The 14,665-nt window shown below is 40.4% G+C and overlaps 1 protein-coding gene across 1 annotated transcript in view; it reads right to left on the reverse strand.

The window, feature by feature from the left end:
- Positions 1–6,924: 6,924 nt before the first annotated feature.
- The window catches only part of COMT (catechol-O-methyltransferase), a 17,862-nt gene continuing 10,121 nt past the window's right edge, over positions 6,925–14,665 (reverse strand). Inside the window, exons 2-5 of the mRNA XM_009888119.1 lie at positions 13,806–14,088; positions 11,838–12,031; positions 9,731–9,862; positions 6,925–7,158 (exon numbers count right to left, since the gene is read on the reverse strand). Of these exons, the coding sequence (XP_009886421.1) occupies positions 6,979–7,158; positions 9,731–9,862; positions 11,838–12,031; positions 13,806–14,088 (789 nt within the window). The 3' untranslated portion in view covers positions 6,925–6,978. The remainder of the gene's footprint in view (positions 7,159–9,730; positions 9,863–11,837; positions 12,032–13,805; positions 14,089–14,665) is intronic.

The following is a 14,665-nucleotide window of genomic DNA, read 5'->3' on the forward strand; positions in this document are numbered from 1 at the left end:
GGGATGTGGGTGGATGAACCTGTAATTGTCGTATTTTGGCAGCAGGGACTGTATGTAAAGATGGGAAAGTGGCAGTGTGTGTGACTAAAGCTGCAGTAGGGTCTGGAGTCTCCTGCTAAAAGGCAGGCAGTGCTTTTTAGGGTTCAGGTATGCGACCTCCTCTTTTCCTGTTGGCTCCACTGTGAAAACTGGAGGGAATCTGCCTGCAAAGGACTGGGGTAGAAAAGATATCTACCTGCCGAAGTTCTAGTGGGAGGGGATGGTTGTGGAAGGAAGCGATGGTGTTGCAAGACTCCTGCTAAAGCGGAGGAGGAAATTTGATGGCCCAGTGAGGGCTGATATAACGTAGGGAGAGGGAGACTTCTGATGGCAAGTAATTACTGCAGAACTTTCTTCCCAGGGAGGTGGCTTGCACATCTCCCAGGCATCTTCACTATGCTGTGGAGGCTTACAAAAAACCCATTGTGTGTCAAGACTCCCCTGGAGAAGCATCAAGTTTGGCTGTTGAGTGTGAACAAGTGTTCTTGTGCTTACAGCTTCCCAGGTTGGTCTGTCTGTCTGCAGAATCCGAGGAGGAGAGCGGAAAGGCAAGGCTTTTAGTTTCTGTCTCGGAATTAAGTAGCAGTTTAGCCATAAGTCTAACTTGAAAACTGGAGATGTGTTGCCAGCTTGAAATGCTCCCCAGTGAACAGCTTGGGCAGCCATAGGTCCTGGTCTTCAGTGTCTTCTGGGCAAAACACCTGCCTTATCCTAGTTCTACTCTTGTGCACTTGGACATGCTGATTCTGAATGCGTCTGTATCAGGAAAGCAAACCTTGTCTCTGTTGCCAAGACATCACAAAAGGGACTGACGTGGGGACTAGGAACTGACTTGCTGCAAGCGACACATGAATAAAGCAGGGGTTTGTTACAGCAGATGAGTAAGTTCTTGCCAGTTCTGAGGAGAAGGTTTCAGTGATGCTTTCTAACAAGCGAGGCTTCTGCTGGGCAAAGAAGTTTTCACTCTTAGAGTAGTGCCGTGAGCTTGAAGGTGGTGAGTTACCTTCTGTTATTTGCCTTAAAGTTGAGAATATAGGCTCAGCTACCTGTGAGAGAGGCGCACATCTTAAACCCTTCAAGTAAGCAAAGCTTGAGAAGCCAAATGGGCACATTAGAGTGGTTATTACCTCTTCCAGTCCGACTGCCCACTCAGTGGAAAACTATAGTGTGCCAATACCTTCAGCCAGCATTTCTGTGCTGTTGGGGTGGAGTTATGCTCTCGGTTTTTGAAGGTGTTTATATAGGCATAGTTTCTTGAAAAATTTCTTTGTTTTGATGTCCCTAAAATCTGGTGTTTCCTTATTTTTAACAGATAAATTCTCTGATTTATTGGTACAATAACTAATCTAGTACATTTAAGGGAAAGGTATTATGAACCTTTTTTTTTTTTCCTGTCTTAAGTTTTACATGAGGGTAGGATGTTCTGAAGTCCAAGGTGAGGAGGAAGATAGCGCAGATACTACAAGGCCTGCCAATCTGGTTCTTATTGTTCAGAAAAACAAAATAACTAGACTAAGAAGCTTACTGGTAATTAGTAGCTAATGTGTTTGTAACTATCATGTGCCTTAAAATTTTCATGGTAGGAGAATAAAAACAAAAATCAACAATGTGTTTTCTGTACTACTGCTCAACATTCTCTCTGTAGTTTAGACTGGTGAGATTTTGCATTGTATTTACACTGTACTATAAACTGAAACACTTGGAATGGTTTGATTTTACAAGTATGGAGAGGGAAAAAAAGGTGGATTATGCTTTTCATAGAACAACTGTTACCGTGACAGAATGTATTATTATTATAGGATCTTTCCATAATGCAGACAAGTAGAATGCTTGTTAGAAACCAGGTATGTAGGATAACAATTTGGTGTGTTTTCAATAAACCATGCCTGGAAAGAATACACGTGCCATTGGTTATCTTTTTGTTACATCAGGTATCTCAAATACTCTTTGGCTTTCCAACAGCAGTTTTCTGTGGCAGGGGATTATTCAACCCTAGCTCAGGTCAGCATTCTGTGTGTTAGTAAAAGGTCAGTGGTAATAAGGGCAATTGGAATATCCTTTAAACTAGTATAGCTGAAAATTTTTGATTCATTGCCATGTGCTGGAGTTGTAGCACAAAGTCCTGCAAGGACCCTGGACTGTAGATCACGGGGTTTTTTCCCTTTTTAATATACGAGCATATTTCTGTGGGGAAGACATCTGTGTCACTGTTCAAAGGCCTGCACATTTGGAACCACAAGCCTAACTTGCTGATGGCTTTTCCATTTGGGAAGTTATTAACCTTTCCCAATTTAGTCGTAAAATCCATGTAACTTTACAAAGATGTCATATTTCTGAAATGCATCCCAAGTATTCTCATAAATATAAGTGTGTAAGAATAACAGAAAATCTTTAAGGTTATTGTAGCGATGCGTGAGGTTTGGTTGACATGAAAAATTGTTGTTTTGGGGATGTGCTAAATAATTTACACTTGTTGCTGTATGAGGGAGAAAAATCTTGGTACTGAAAAGTCAGACATGTATTTCAAGTAACAGCCAGTTACCAACAGATCTTAATTCTCTTGAGAACTGCCTCTCCCGGGCATGTTCATCTCTGTTGGTAAGATCAGGAGGCAGACTGATGCACCTAAACACATCATGCTTACCGCCATGCCTTTACAAAGCATGACAAAACCCAGTAAATCTTGGCATAAGTGTTCTAAGAGATGTTACAGAGAGAGTGGAGGTCAGGTTTTCTGAGTGTGCAAGGTTGATGAATCATTGCGAGTAGCAGAGTTTGCCATACATTAATGCCTGATCATACCATTCACAGCACTAAGGTTCCATTTACTTGTGAATGCTTGCAAACAATACTTGGAAGATCATCTTCAGCTTGTGTTCCTTCCTTATTTGAGATGTTCTGAATGCATTCACAGGAGTTTTGTAAAATGGTCTCCAGATTCTGTTCTTGCAGCTTGAGGATCTAGTTTCACAAGTGCTGTGGTAAGACGTGGGCTCCTGGGCTTAGCATCTTGCTCCTGGGTATCATCAGTGTTCTGCTGCAATGAGGAATATGATTTTTTCTTTGTGGATGCACTGATATGGCAATGAATAGCAGATGCTGTAGGTAAGGTACTGAGCTAAAACAAATATGTTGTTTCTACAACTGACCTTTATAGCTGTCAAAGTGATTTTATTTCCAGCTTATTGCAGGTTGGGCAAATGGAAGCAGTGAGTCCTGCAGGTGAAAGGTTAATCTGGTAACAATGGGCAAGAAATATCACAGCCCTCATCTGTTTCAGGTTTCAACAGTGTCTTGGGGGAATGTTCTGTCCTCATGGGTCTCTTCTCCAGTGTCTTACTGTGAAGGTCTCTGCAACTGAAGCATGGCGATGGCAGGATATCATTCTGGAGTGAGCCGACAGGGGATTTTTTACCATGGGAGACTGTTTCATAATGGGACCATTAACTGAGCTGTAGAGATAGAGGCAAAGACTAAAACTCTTTTACTATGTCTAACGTGTGTGCACAGCAAATATAGGTATTTATTATTCATAAGATACCTTATAATTGATTCCTCATTGATTGACTACTCAACCAAATAAGCACACATCACTGCCCTGGTGGTGTCTCCTTTGGTGGGAGAGTTGGGATCTCCCTTGCTGCTCTTGTAGAGGGTTCTGTATGTTCTCTTCACTGCATCTAATGCTTGACTCATTGCTCAAAATTCTTCAGCGGGGTGCTTTTCACTTCCTCATACTGATGGGAGGAAGCACGGGCTCCTGTACAAACATATGACTGCTGTTGGCTCTGATGTGTAATTTCTGCTGTAAGGATTGCTACATGGGTGCTGTTATGCTCAATTTGGTATTAAATTAGGAAGCGAAAGGGACTATTGCTAGGTTTGACTTCCTCATAAATCCTCCTCCTCTGTTGTACACTGATGTAAAGAATCAGTTCAGTATTTTCAAAGACAAACGTTATGCCCCTTTGAGGTGACAGAAAGGCTCTGGCAGAAACCGGACCCCACTTCCATGTGTTACCTGAATCACTAAGACAACCTAGAGAGTAACTGTCATTTGGAGACTACATCTCAATTGGCAGTGTTTGGTGGGATCAACCATTTGTGACACAAGTTGTGAGAACTGGCTGAAAGCTGTGTGTTATTTTAGGGGAGTTCTGTCCATTGCGAGCTTTCTCTCAGGGATACGCTCTCAGTGGGCAGTCTTTAAACACATGCTTCCAGATACACAGTTCCATACCTGTTTTGTGCAAGAGTAGGTTGTGTCTCCAAATTGCAATAGGCTGATGTTGCAGTAACGCTCAGTAGGTTTTTAGAATATACTTGAATTAGAAGATCCATTGTCTACCTTTTGCTTCTCCCAGAATTCAAAGCATGACTTTATTTTGAAAAGTAAATCTTCTCCCTGGGAGATTTCACATTTATGTGTCAGCGACTCCAGATCATATTTGCTTAACTGACCAAAAGCCTTTTTTCTAATTGTCAGTCAGGCAAACAGAGTCAGGCTTTTTCCTTTTAATCCCTTGCCACCACTAATCAAGAGCATTTCAGAAATGTGGTCAAGTGGAAAATTCTTTCTTGCGTATGGAATTCTGTAAATAATCTGATGATACATACATTGTGTTTATTTTTACGATTTGCCATGTGGGAGATTCTGTCTAATGAATTAAAGTACCTTTTTTATACTAACAGGTGGCTGTTATATTTGCACATATATTACCCATGCATTATTGACTACTGTATCTTTTGAAACATCCACGCTAACTGTACAGGTTCTCTCCTTCCCTAATTATCCCTCAGATGGCAATTTTGGCCATTAAATAGCAGTAGCAATGTATTTTTCTGATCCTGTCTTGTAAAGTGCAGAACAGTCTACCTGTTTACTCTTACGCATCCTTCAGCATGTATCTGAGACTTGGGTTTGTTTATCAGTATGTGTTAAGTGCCCTCCTATGGCAGGAGTGTCTGTTCAGGTGCAAAGGTGTTTAAAGCTGGGAACAAATGAGGATTCTTTGGAGTCGTGACCCGAGGTGTACAGAAAAAAAATCCGGTCAACTGTATCTATCTAGATTTTCCAGTGTGCTCTAGAAACTTGTGTATGACAGTAAATGGGCTTGAAGATTTTCTTTTGCAATTTTTGCAAAAATTGCTGAGAATCACCTGAAGGACTTTGGCCCAGTGACTTTGAGTTGAGCCTGAATACCAAGAGGACATGCTGCTAAGCAAGCTTACAGAATAAATCATTGACTTATTCACAGTGTGAGATGGAAGTGTTAGAAGTCAGGGTCTGCTCCTACGCAAGGCAGCACGACAGAGTCACAAGGGGCTGCTTCTGCATAATCTAATCCAGTACAGGAAATATTTGGTCTTTCTCAATGTGACAGAGTTTAAATTGTTAAAGAAACTCTGATAATGTTGCCTTCTCGTATCCCTGTGAAATCCACGTTACAAGCTGGCTGGGTCACCATGGTTTTCTTTGTCCATTTCTGAACTGACTCTGTCACCTTAGCCTGTTCTAGGTTTCTTTTACACTGTGGGGCAATTCTCTGCCATGCTTATTATTGGTGCCCTGGAGGTGGATTTTCTGTAGCACGCAGGCCAGGGTAGATACCACTTCAGTAAGGTGGGCTATAAAAGGAAGAAGCTGTTAACAGGTCTGAAAGAGTGCACAATGGGAAAGATGAGAATGGTTATCCCTGATTTTCACTGTCATTTTCAGCTGTTGGATCTTTCTGTGGCTGTTGAAGGCTGGAAATCCCAAGTGCAGTGCAGAATTCGTGGGAAACAAAGGAAGTCATGTGCCTGCTCTATTGTTTTTTAGTTTTTACTTATAAATGTGACCATTGCCTCATTATATCATCACAGCAGGACATGCCAGGAAATGCTGGTGGATTTTTGCATTGTTCAGATGAGTTAGAGACTTCAGATTTGGCTCTGTATCTTCTCAGTGACAACCTTTACTATTCACATAGTGTTAACAACACTGAGGTTAACCAAGGTGCGCAGGACCCGCCTGGTAAAACCCATTCTCTCAGGTCTTTATTTTTATACAGTGTCTTAAACATACACGGCACTTCAGAGTAAGCAGCTTGCCCTGCCCCTAAAAAGCATGTACTATGTATATACAATATAATGAGGGGATAAGTAAATATGAGGGGATAAACAGCATTTTCTCAAGGTCTCTGATATTATGTAGTTTTGGTATTCTTTTGGAAAGAGTCTGCTCCTTTTGTTATCTGTCTGTTACTGTGTTTGTTTTCAGCTGTTTACTACTTCAGTTTTCCCTACTTCTGCATGGTAGGAAAATTTTATTTTGTTTGTCTTCTGCAAAGTTCTGTTTTATTTTCTCATCACTGCATGGGTTGGTCTTCTTTCAGTGCATGCCCTTTTCTCTAGCATAGAGATGATTATCTTTTGCAGTAACTATGCAAAAATGTATCTGATATCACAATAGGAGCCTTCACTGAATTAAGTGGCATGCTAGTTGTTTAGCAAAATCAGGGGTCCTGAAATGGTTTTTTCTTGCAGCATACATGTTTTTTTCCATCCGTGATAACAATTAATCGGTTTAGCTGGGGGACACAAATCTTCAGAATTTGAAGCGACTTTCTCCACCCCACTCTAAGTCCAAACTGTGGTGGTTTGGGTTTGAGCTCAAAATAGCAGACTGCATTGTTCAATGTTGTGTTGGTTAAAGCAAGGCAATGTGCATCACCTTGGGTTTGCTGAATTATGTGAAACAACAGAACAGACCTTGGAGCAGTTACCCTACTTGCTCCCAATCTTGGTTTCCACCTGGTCTAAAATTATCTCCACTAGTGCTTGCTGTAATTACAGGCTCCAAAATACAAAAGAACCAAAATTTAAAGCATGAACAAGTTAACTTGTGCAGTTGCATTTACATCATTTGAAACAAAGGTTGAGTATTAATGGCACTCTCTATCCCAAAAACACAGCCTTTTCCATAGCATCCTCCACATTCATGTATTCCAGATGAGATGGGTAGTTAGTGCACTGGAAACGGGGGTTGTTGCGGATATACTTAAGGAATTCTGGAGCTCCTGGGACGATGATATTGTCAGCCAGAAGAACCGAGCCCTTCCTCAGCAAGTTGCATTCCTGGAAAGAAGAGAAATTGCTTCATGGTGGCTGTTAAGCAGACATTGGCTTGAATGTAATGTGCTTTCACATTAACGATGTCATACTCCAGTGCCTGCATGCAAAAACCCATTGTACTATGGGTTTGGGGGGAAGAAAAGACATGAGAGAAGCTGAAAAACTCTCCGATCCTTTGTGGTCGTGTTTAATATGCTGAATTTTTCTGTTAACACAATCAGTAGAACGTTAAGAGATGCTGATAACATGGTGGGTCGTTCAGGTTCTGAAATAGCAAATCAAGCGCAGTGGAGGTGTGCAGTTTGCTGCTCAGATTGTTTCCAATTATATCTACATGGTTAGTAAGATGGTTTTGTTTTGGTTCTCATGCCTAATGTTTGAAAACTTTTTTAATATGGCATTAAAATGTTGTAGTAGCTCTTAAGGTCCCTGAGAGACTGGCATGTACCAGTTTGCTTTCGCTAGACTCAGTCAAACTCCAAAACCACTAAACAAATAAATGATATTTTCTGCACTTGTTTTCCTTTCTCGTTGTACAACTTTCTGCCACTTTGTTCAGGAGCTGCGTATGAAGCAGGGTTTGTGCACAATGAAGATCACTGACAAATTTCTATAAGGCATAATTAACTTGCAATATTCACTTCAAGTGCAATGTTTATCCTCAGCAAACCTACAAACCTAATTTTTACTGGTATTTTTGTCTAGTAGAAGTCGCTTATCTGAGCTTACCAGCTGTTCTAAAACAGAAAGTCTGTAGTTAATCAGGTTGTTATCCTGTGGTTACAGGCAGCAGTTGTAGCCAAAACATGGGGTGGTTTTTGTCGCTCCTAAACATGGGGTGGTTTTGTCGCTTAGAGAAGTCCTGTTGATGAGTGTGCTGTGGAGGCTGTTTAGCTTACTGCTCTCACCTCTGGTGACTGAACACCAGTCAGCACAGTAGAAACAACTTCAGAGTCATGGCAAATATCCTCTGGTCTGTTGTGCAGCTTATAAAAGCCTACAAGTGACAACATGCGGTATTTTCAACTGGTCATCAGGACTTCAGATGCTTTTTGTGTCAGTCTTTTCTAGAAGTGCATGAAAAGGAATGCTCTCTGGGCCACTTCCAATATGTATTTCATCTGTGTATTTTATATTCATCTTTCATACTCATTATTCATGTTGCATATATGCCAAAATTGCATGTTAGAAGGTTTGTAACGTCTGAGAAAATGTAGATATCTTTTCTTCATCTTTCTCCTCTTAATTTCATAAGGTTTTTTTTTAAGCACAGCAACTTTGTGTCACAGTTGCATCAGACTGACCCTACAATGGAATTAAACTACCTGTTTGTTTTGGCCGTGTTGTGGAGGTTAAGCTCTGATAAGGATGTGCTAGCTCTTCCCAGTGGAAAGAGCTCAGTCATCCTTAAACAGCCAGTTCAAAAGAAAACATTCTCTCTGGGCACAAAATAACTGTAGGGAGGGAACATTTTCTTCAGCTACTGCTGTGTAAATTCAATACTGGCTGTTCATAACCCCACAAAAAATCCTTTTCAAACAGCTATCTGGAGGACAGGGCTGAAATTAAAAAACTGAGGAGCCTGGATGAGAACATAATGTAGTCCTCAAGCAGGGGTCAGGAAGTAGTTGACAGGCTCTCAATGTAAGAAGCAGCCTCAAAAAAAAAGTGGATTTATTTGTGAAGAAAATAATTGAAAAATGACACTTCCATACAAATAGTTAGGCGCTTGTAGAAAATTTTATAAGCCTGCAGCTCCAAAGCTAGGAGAGTATCTGTATGTACTGTGTTGATAGATACAAATGTTTTGAATCTCAGTTACTTAACACTTAAAAATAATTTCCCATCCAGAAGTCCTCTAGTAGTTACCTCACCTATCATTGCCTACTGCTGTTACAGCCAACTTGTTTTGTAATGCTAACAGTAATGGCTAAGGTGGGTTGGGAAGAAATGAGCCTAATTTTTCCATACTCGGGGCTGGAAATAGAGTTGGACAGCACTTCCCTAGCAAGTGCCTGACTGGGGCAGTGCACTCCTCCAAAGGTTGCTTTGCAGCCAATTAATTAGGTGGAGTAGACTCCCAGAAAGATGATACCCAGCTGTGCTACCAAAATAGCATTTCATCGAAAGGCTCTGCTGGCACCACAGACCCAAGCCAAAAAGGGGGTACTGATGAAATTAGAGAGGTGGGATATGCAGGTCCTAAGTCTCACCTGCTCCCAGGATCAGGATGTTTTTGGGTCAAGTGTTCCGGTTAGTGACCATGCAGACAGTCCTTCTAGGGAGCGCAAGACCCAGACCATGCAGTCCTCCATCTGGGATTTCTACTGCAGACCCATTTGTTCAGGAAACAAAATGGTTCAACTGTATTTGCAAAGTCCTGAGCTATGTAGTGTACTTGCCCCTGACCAAAGTTTGGGATCCTGTCCCCCAAATCCTCTTTTCTTGTAAGGTTGCTATTTTGGCTGCCATTCTTCATTTTACAGAGGATGAGGTCCTTCATAAAGAATATAAGCCTCACAAACATCAAGGTATTTGCTACTTTACTTTAAAGACTGAAATTGTGCAAACTGACCTGAATCAGGATGGTGTCTGGTGTGTATCTGTCTTTCCAGTGATCCAGGAAGACAAAATCCAGAGTATCCACTTCATATTTTTTCTTCAGCTGGGGAATAATTTCCTCTGAAGGGCCTTCTAGGAGTTTTACCTGAAATGCAAATCCATCTGATGAATTGTGAACCATTAAGAAAAAGCACATGCCTCTAACTCATTTTAAACTGTGGCCAGACATCAGCGGTCCCATTTATAGCTCATTATTGCATCAGTTGAATTATTTCATAGAGTTAGATGAAGTGTATTTTTTTCTTTTTGACAAATGAACTCAGTTATGTTCCAAAATATGGGTTTAGGTGGTTCTGGTTTTTGGGGTTTTTTTAATAACAGCAGAAAAAGTGACCTGTTGTTTCTCTGGGATAACATGATTCTTTACTGGAAACATGGGAATCTCCTGTCAAAACAGTACTTTTAATTACTTTTAGTTGCATCTCAGTTGAATCTTGTAGTCCAAGGGAAGTGAAAAATACAGAGAACAGGTTAGTTTAGAATAAAGCGGGAGTCTACAGTATGTAAAATTGGTGTGGCCAGTAGAGGGAGGAAGCAGGAGAGAGGGTATTACACCTTCCTCACAGGTTTATGGGCATAAGTATTGTTAAACTGAAAGAAGCTGCTGCACACTGATTTGTTAAGCAAGTGCCTACTGTGAGTGGAGAAAAAAAGTGGTAAGGAAATCTGTCTGGTTTATGACTACTAGCTGATGGGGAGATTAAATCAGATGGGGAAAATGCAATTTTGCATGTCACGAGTAGTTCAGGTTCTCTTCAAGAAGTTAAGAAGCATATTAGAAGATCTCATGGTGCAATTTATTTCCTCTAGTTTTATCATCTACATTGAAGTGAATTATCTAGTCGCGTAGACAGGCATTTCTCAGGCGTGAAATCCCCTGACCTGCTGTACATGTCTGCCTTGGGCTGAGGTGGATTATAGACTGGAAATATCTGCCTCTCAACCAGCTGTCAAGACACCTCAGATTGCACAAAATGTAGGTGTATATATTGTGATCAACTAGATTTGTGTAAGTACATCTCATCTGAAGTCCATTGCACATAGCGCAACTGCTTCTTGTGAGCTTTTGTAACAAATTAAGACTATGCTTCAGTTTTCTGTCGTACTCAGTCTTGACACTGATTTGAACCTTTTAGTTTATACAGAGAAAATCAATATTCTAGTCTAACTTTTGAGAGGTAACATAGTGAAGCTGTACTGCTTTGAGAGGTCAGGGACTGTAACGAGGCATGGAGCTAGTTAAATTAATAAGGACTGTGGGTGCAAGAAAAAAAGAATACAAAATGCCTATGAATAAATGTCAGATGGAAATCATAGAAAGATTTCTGATTATCAGGAGGACTAATCTGTGGGGCAGTCTTGCAGTTCAATAATGGCAGTAAATCTAACCAGTTTTGCAATAGTGGTTACTAATTTTATGAATAGGACTGTGTATGCTGATGTCCTATGACTATAAGTGAAATAACTGACTCTGGAGCCTCCCTCCAGGCCTGCATTTTTCTTACAGTCACTTTGGGTTTTGAAAATAGCCCTCAGTAAATGGCCTGTCTACTGTACTAACCAGTGAATAGTGAAGAGGCCAAACTGGAAGATGAAGTCTAAATGCATTCAAAATGTTAAGGAGATACGGATGTATATGATTGTTTCTGGTCTTGCCTCTCCAAATCTTCATCCTGACTCACAGAGCAAAGAACTCTGGAGAACAGCCCTGATTGTTTTGGTCACACACATAAACACATCTTGACAAGCCTCAAACTCTACCCTGACTCTCAGCTGGGTCTGCATTGTACTTGGACCCCTGTCTGATGCCAACAAATTTAGCTCACTTGTACTGTATATACGAAAGAGCAGACGCGCTTGGGTCCTCTGCATGGACATGGGTAGCTTTTCCCTGCTATCAAGCCAGACGGTTAAACTTTGCATGTTCCCAAACGCTTAGGGTGCCATACTTACTTGACAAGTAAATAACAAATTTAAACCTATTATTGTTGTTTCTATGGATAAAGTCCCACTCTCCATGTACTGCTTCCTCATACCAACCAGAGACAAATGATATTTACCTTATCTTGTACTCCAGCAAACTCAATGATCTGTTTAGCTATAGCAGCAAATTCTGGGTTGAACTCCACAGTGAGAAGATGAGCTCCTGCCTTCAGTAGCCGAGCAATCCTAACTGCTGAGTAGCCGCAGTATGTTCCCAGCTCCAGTGCAACTGATGGCTGGACCTCTTCCACTGTCTTGTCTAGAATTAAACCTGAATAAAATGGAAGCAGGTTAACTTTTCACAAAATCAAACCGGTTCACATACAGAAGAGCAAGGTAGTGACAAGAAACTTACAAAGTCCATGTAATCAGTTGCTCAGGACATTCCAAAATTAAGGGTTGATGTCAAATTATATACTGTTTCCTTTGCAAATTGGCTTACGTGTGTTCAAGTTGATCATGGACGTTCTAAGTTTCAATATGCAAACTTTCAACTAAAAAAATCTTACTTAGTTTCACAATATAACAATTTCTGAGTAAAGAAGTGCCTGAATTAACTAAAATATTTATAGTGTTACAAGGGAAAAATGCAGTGTTTTTTTCCAAGAACTTATTGCAGAAACTGGCCATATTTGTGAAATATATAACGACTGACTTTTGAGTGCTCATATTTGTTGTAAATGTTACATGCAGTAGTCTGATACAAAATTTCTCATCCTAAATATTTTTTTAAAGGGAAAAAGAAAAGTCTAGTTATAAAGTTGTGATATGCTTGGATTCACTAGATGAATTTGTAGGATGGAAAATATTAGTCGATTGCTCACAACAAAACACATTCCCAAAAAGAACTGACAGTGTACTATATTCAGTCCTTCTGAAGAAAAGGATTTATTTGTGAGAAAATTGTCTCTTACTTGTATGGCTAGAAACTAGATAACTAATCTGAAAAAGTATTTGAAGGGATTCTACTCTGAGCCATGGAATTTTTCAGTGTAGATATAATTTAATTACATGACATTTTCCTGGGTGTCATTTGTTTATGAACAGTGTGATGATGCTTGCATCTTGAGATCATGTGGTCACTCTCAAAATCTTGGGAACTAAAGATGCATTAACTTTGATGGTTCTTATCTGAGGAAAGGTGATCTTGTCAGAGCAAAACTAGAGTGAAATTTTGAGAATATAATCCCAAATGATCAAAGTTTAGAGCTTTAAGAATTCCTACTCAGCCACCACCTACTGTTCTGTTGCCCTAAGCACCCCAGCCTGGTATGCAGAGGAGCTAGTTTCACAAAATGTACCCATGACAGAGAAGCATTTTTCTTACAGTGCTTACAGTTGTATTTCATTAGCTATGTTAATCCCCAGACTAAGCAAATTTCCCCTGCAATCTCCCAGCAAGAGGTACTTTTGTGTCTAATTCATAAGGGACCATGATAATATTTTGCCATTACAGTTTTTTGAAAAGATTCTCACTTTCTTGCAGCTAAGACAAAAATGTATTGTCCACATATTTTCCTTTAGGAGGCAAGAACAAGATGATTTTCTTGCTAAGTAGCAATGATGTTAAATAGCTGCTTTTGTGTATTACATGAATTGGATTTCTCCCTTCAACAATAACTTATAACTTATGCTTGCTATACAAAATCCATATAGTTTAAAATACTTTTTATTTTTCACTTTGCTATCTTTAGGTTAAGAATCTGAAAGTACTTAACACGAGTTATGCCTTAAGGCCACACTGTATAGGAACTGGGGTTTAACACAAGCCTAGATTTTTCCCATAAATCGCCAGCCTCTGCTTACACACTTGCGATGTACACAACATCCAAACCCAGATTTAGTCCTATGACTTCCTCAATTACTCACTGGATACCCCTCCTCAAAGCCATCTGCTCAAGCATGCATTACTGTTTACAGAACTACTCTGCTGACCACAAGGCTGTTGTTTCAGCAGGTGGAAGTTACCATTTGAATACAATAAGATGTCCTGTACTGAGCTAGTCTTGAAGTATCTCTCAAGTGCTGATCTCTGCTGCAATTACCTTTCTCATCACCCACATTCATGGCCCACTCTTTCTGGGAGCAGTACTTATCTATAGTGTCCAGCACACTACAGGGGTCTCCTCGAACTGCATTCTGCAGCACAAAATTTAAAATCCTCTGTTCTTTGCTCTGATTCATGATGAAATTGGTTATTTTCTCCCGGATTATTTCATTCCAGATAAGGGCAGCAGTGCCGTTTTTCCTGATGAGCACCACAAAGAGCAGCAAAATGAAAAGCAGGACGAAGACAATGAACAAAAGGACTGAAGAGCTCTCCAGCATCTGGAAGGAAAGAGAAAAACAGCCCAGGGTTAAGGTGGCACGGGAGAGCACTATCCTTTTTATAAATACTAAGCTGAATAATCCACAACCAATCATACTGAACAGGAACACACAGAGTTTAATTATTATATGTTCCAGAGAAGCTGGAAATTACTCTCTGTCACTTGGTAATGGATGGTGATCTGTGGCACTCCCTTTAGAAGCCAATTTTACAGGCAGTCAACAAGTAGCTTTATTTAATGCTCTGGTCCCTTCCCCCACACAGCTGCTCAGTCCTGGCTCCAAGCATGCCACTGCACAAGGAGCCTCTCAGCATCAAAGCTGTTCTAACCATTTTTCAAATGATTTAAAATCTTAAATTAGAGCCTGCATGTGATCCTACGCTCCTAATTTTTGAGCAATGGGAAACTTCTAAGCTGGCCTTGGTAAGAAAATATCGAACCTCTCTGCCTTTAATTTTCAGCACAGTATCAGCAGAAACTGGGCACTATTAGGTAACACTGTTTCAAATCAGTCTGCAGGTCCTAAGTTACTACCTTGCATGCTCTGCAGAGAAGCTGAGCTTGATGTTTCAGCA

Source organism: Charadrius vociferus, unplaced genomic scaffold (assembly GCF_000708025.1).
Source record: "Charadrius vociferus isolate BGI_N301 unplaced genomic scaffold, ASM70802v2 scaffold326, whole genome shotgun sequence".
Classification (NCBI taxonomy): domain Eukaryota; kingdom Metazoa; phylum Chordata; class Aves; order Charadriiformes; family Charadriidae; genus Charadrius; species Charadrius vociferus.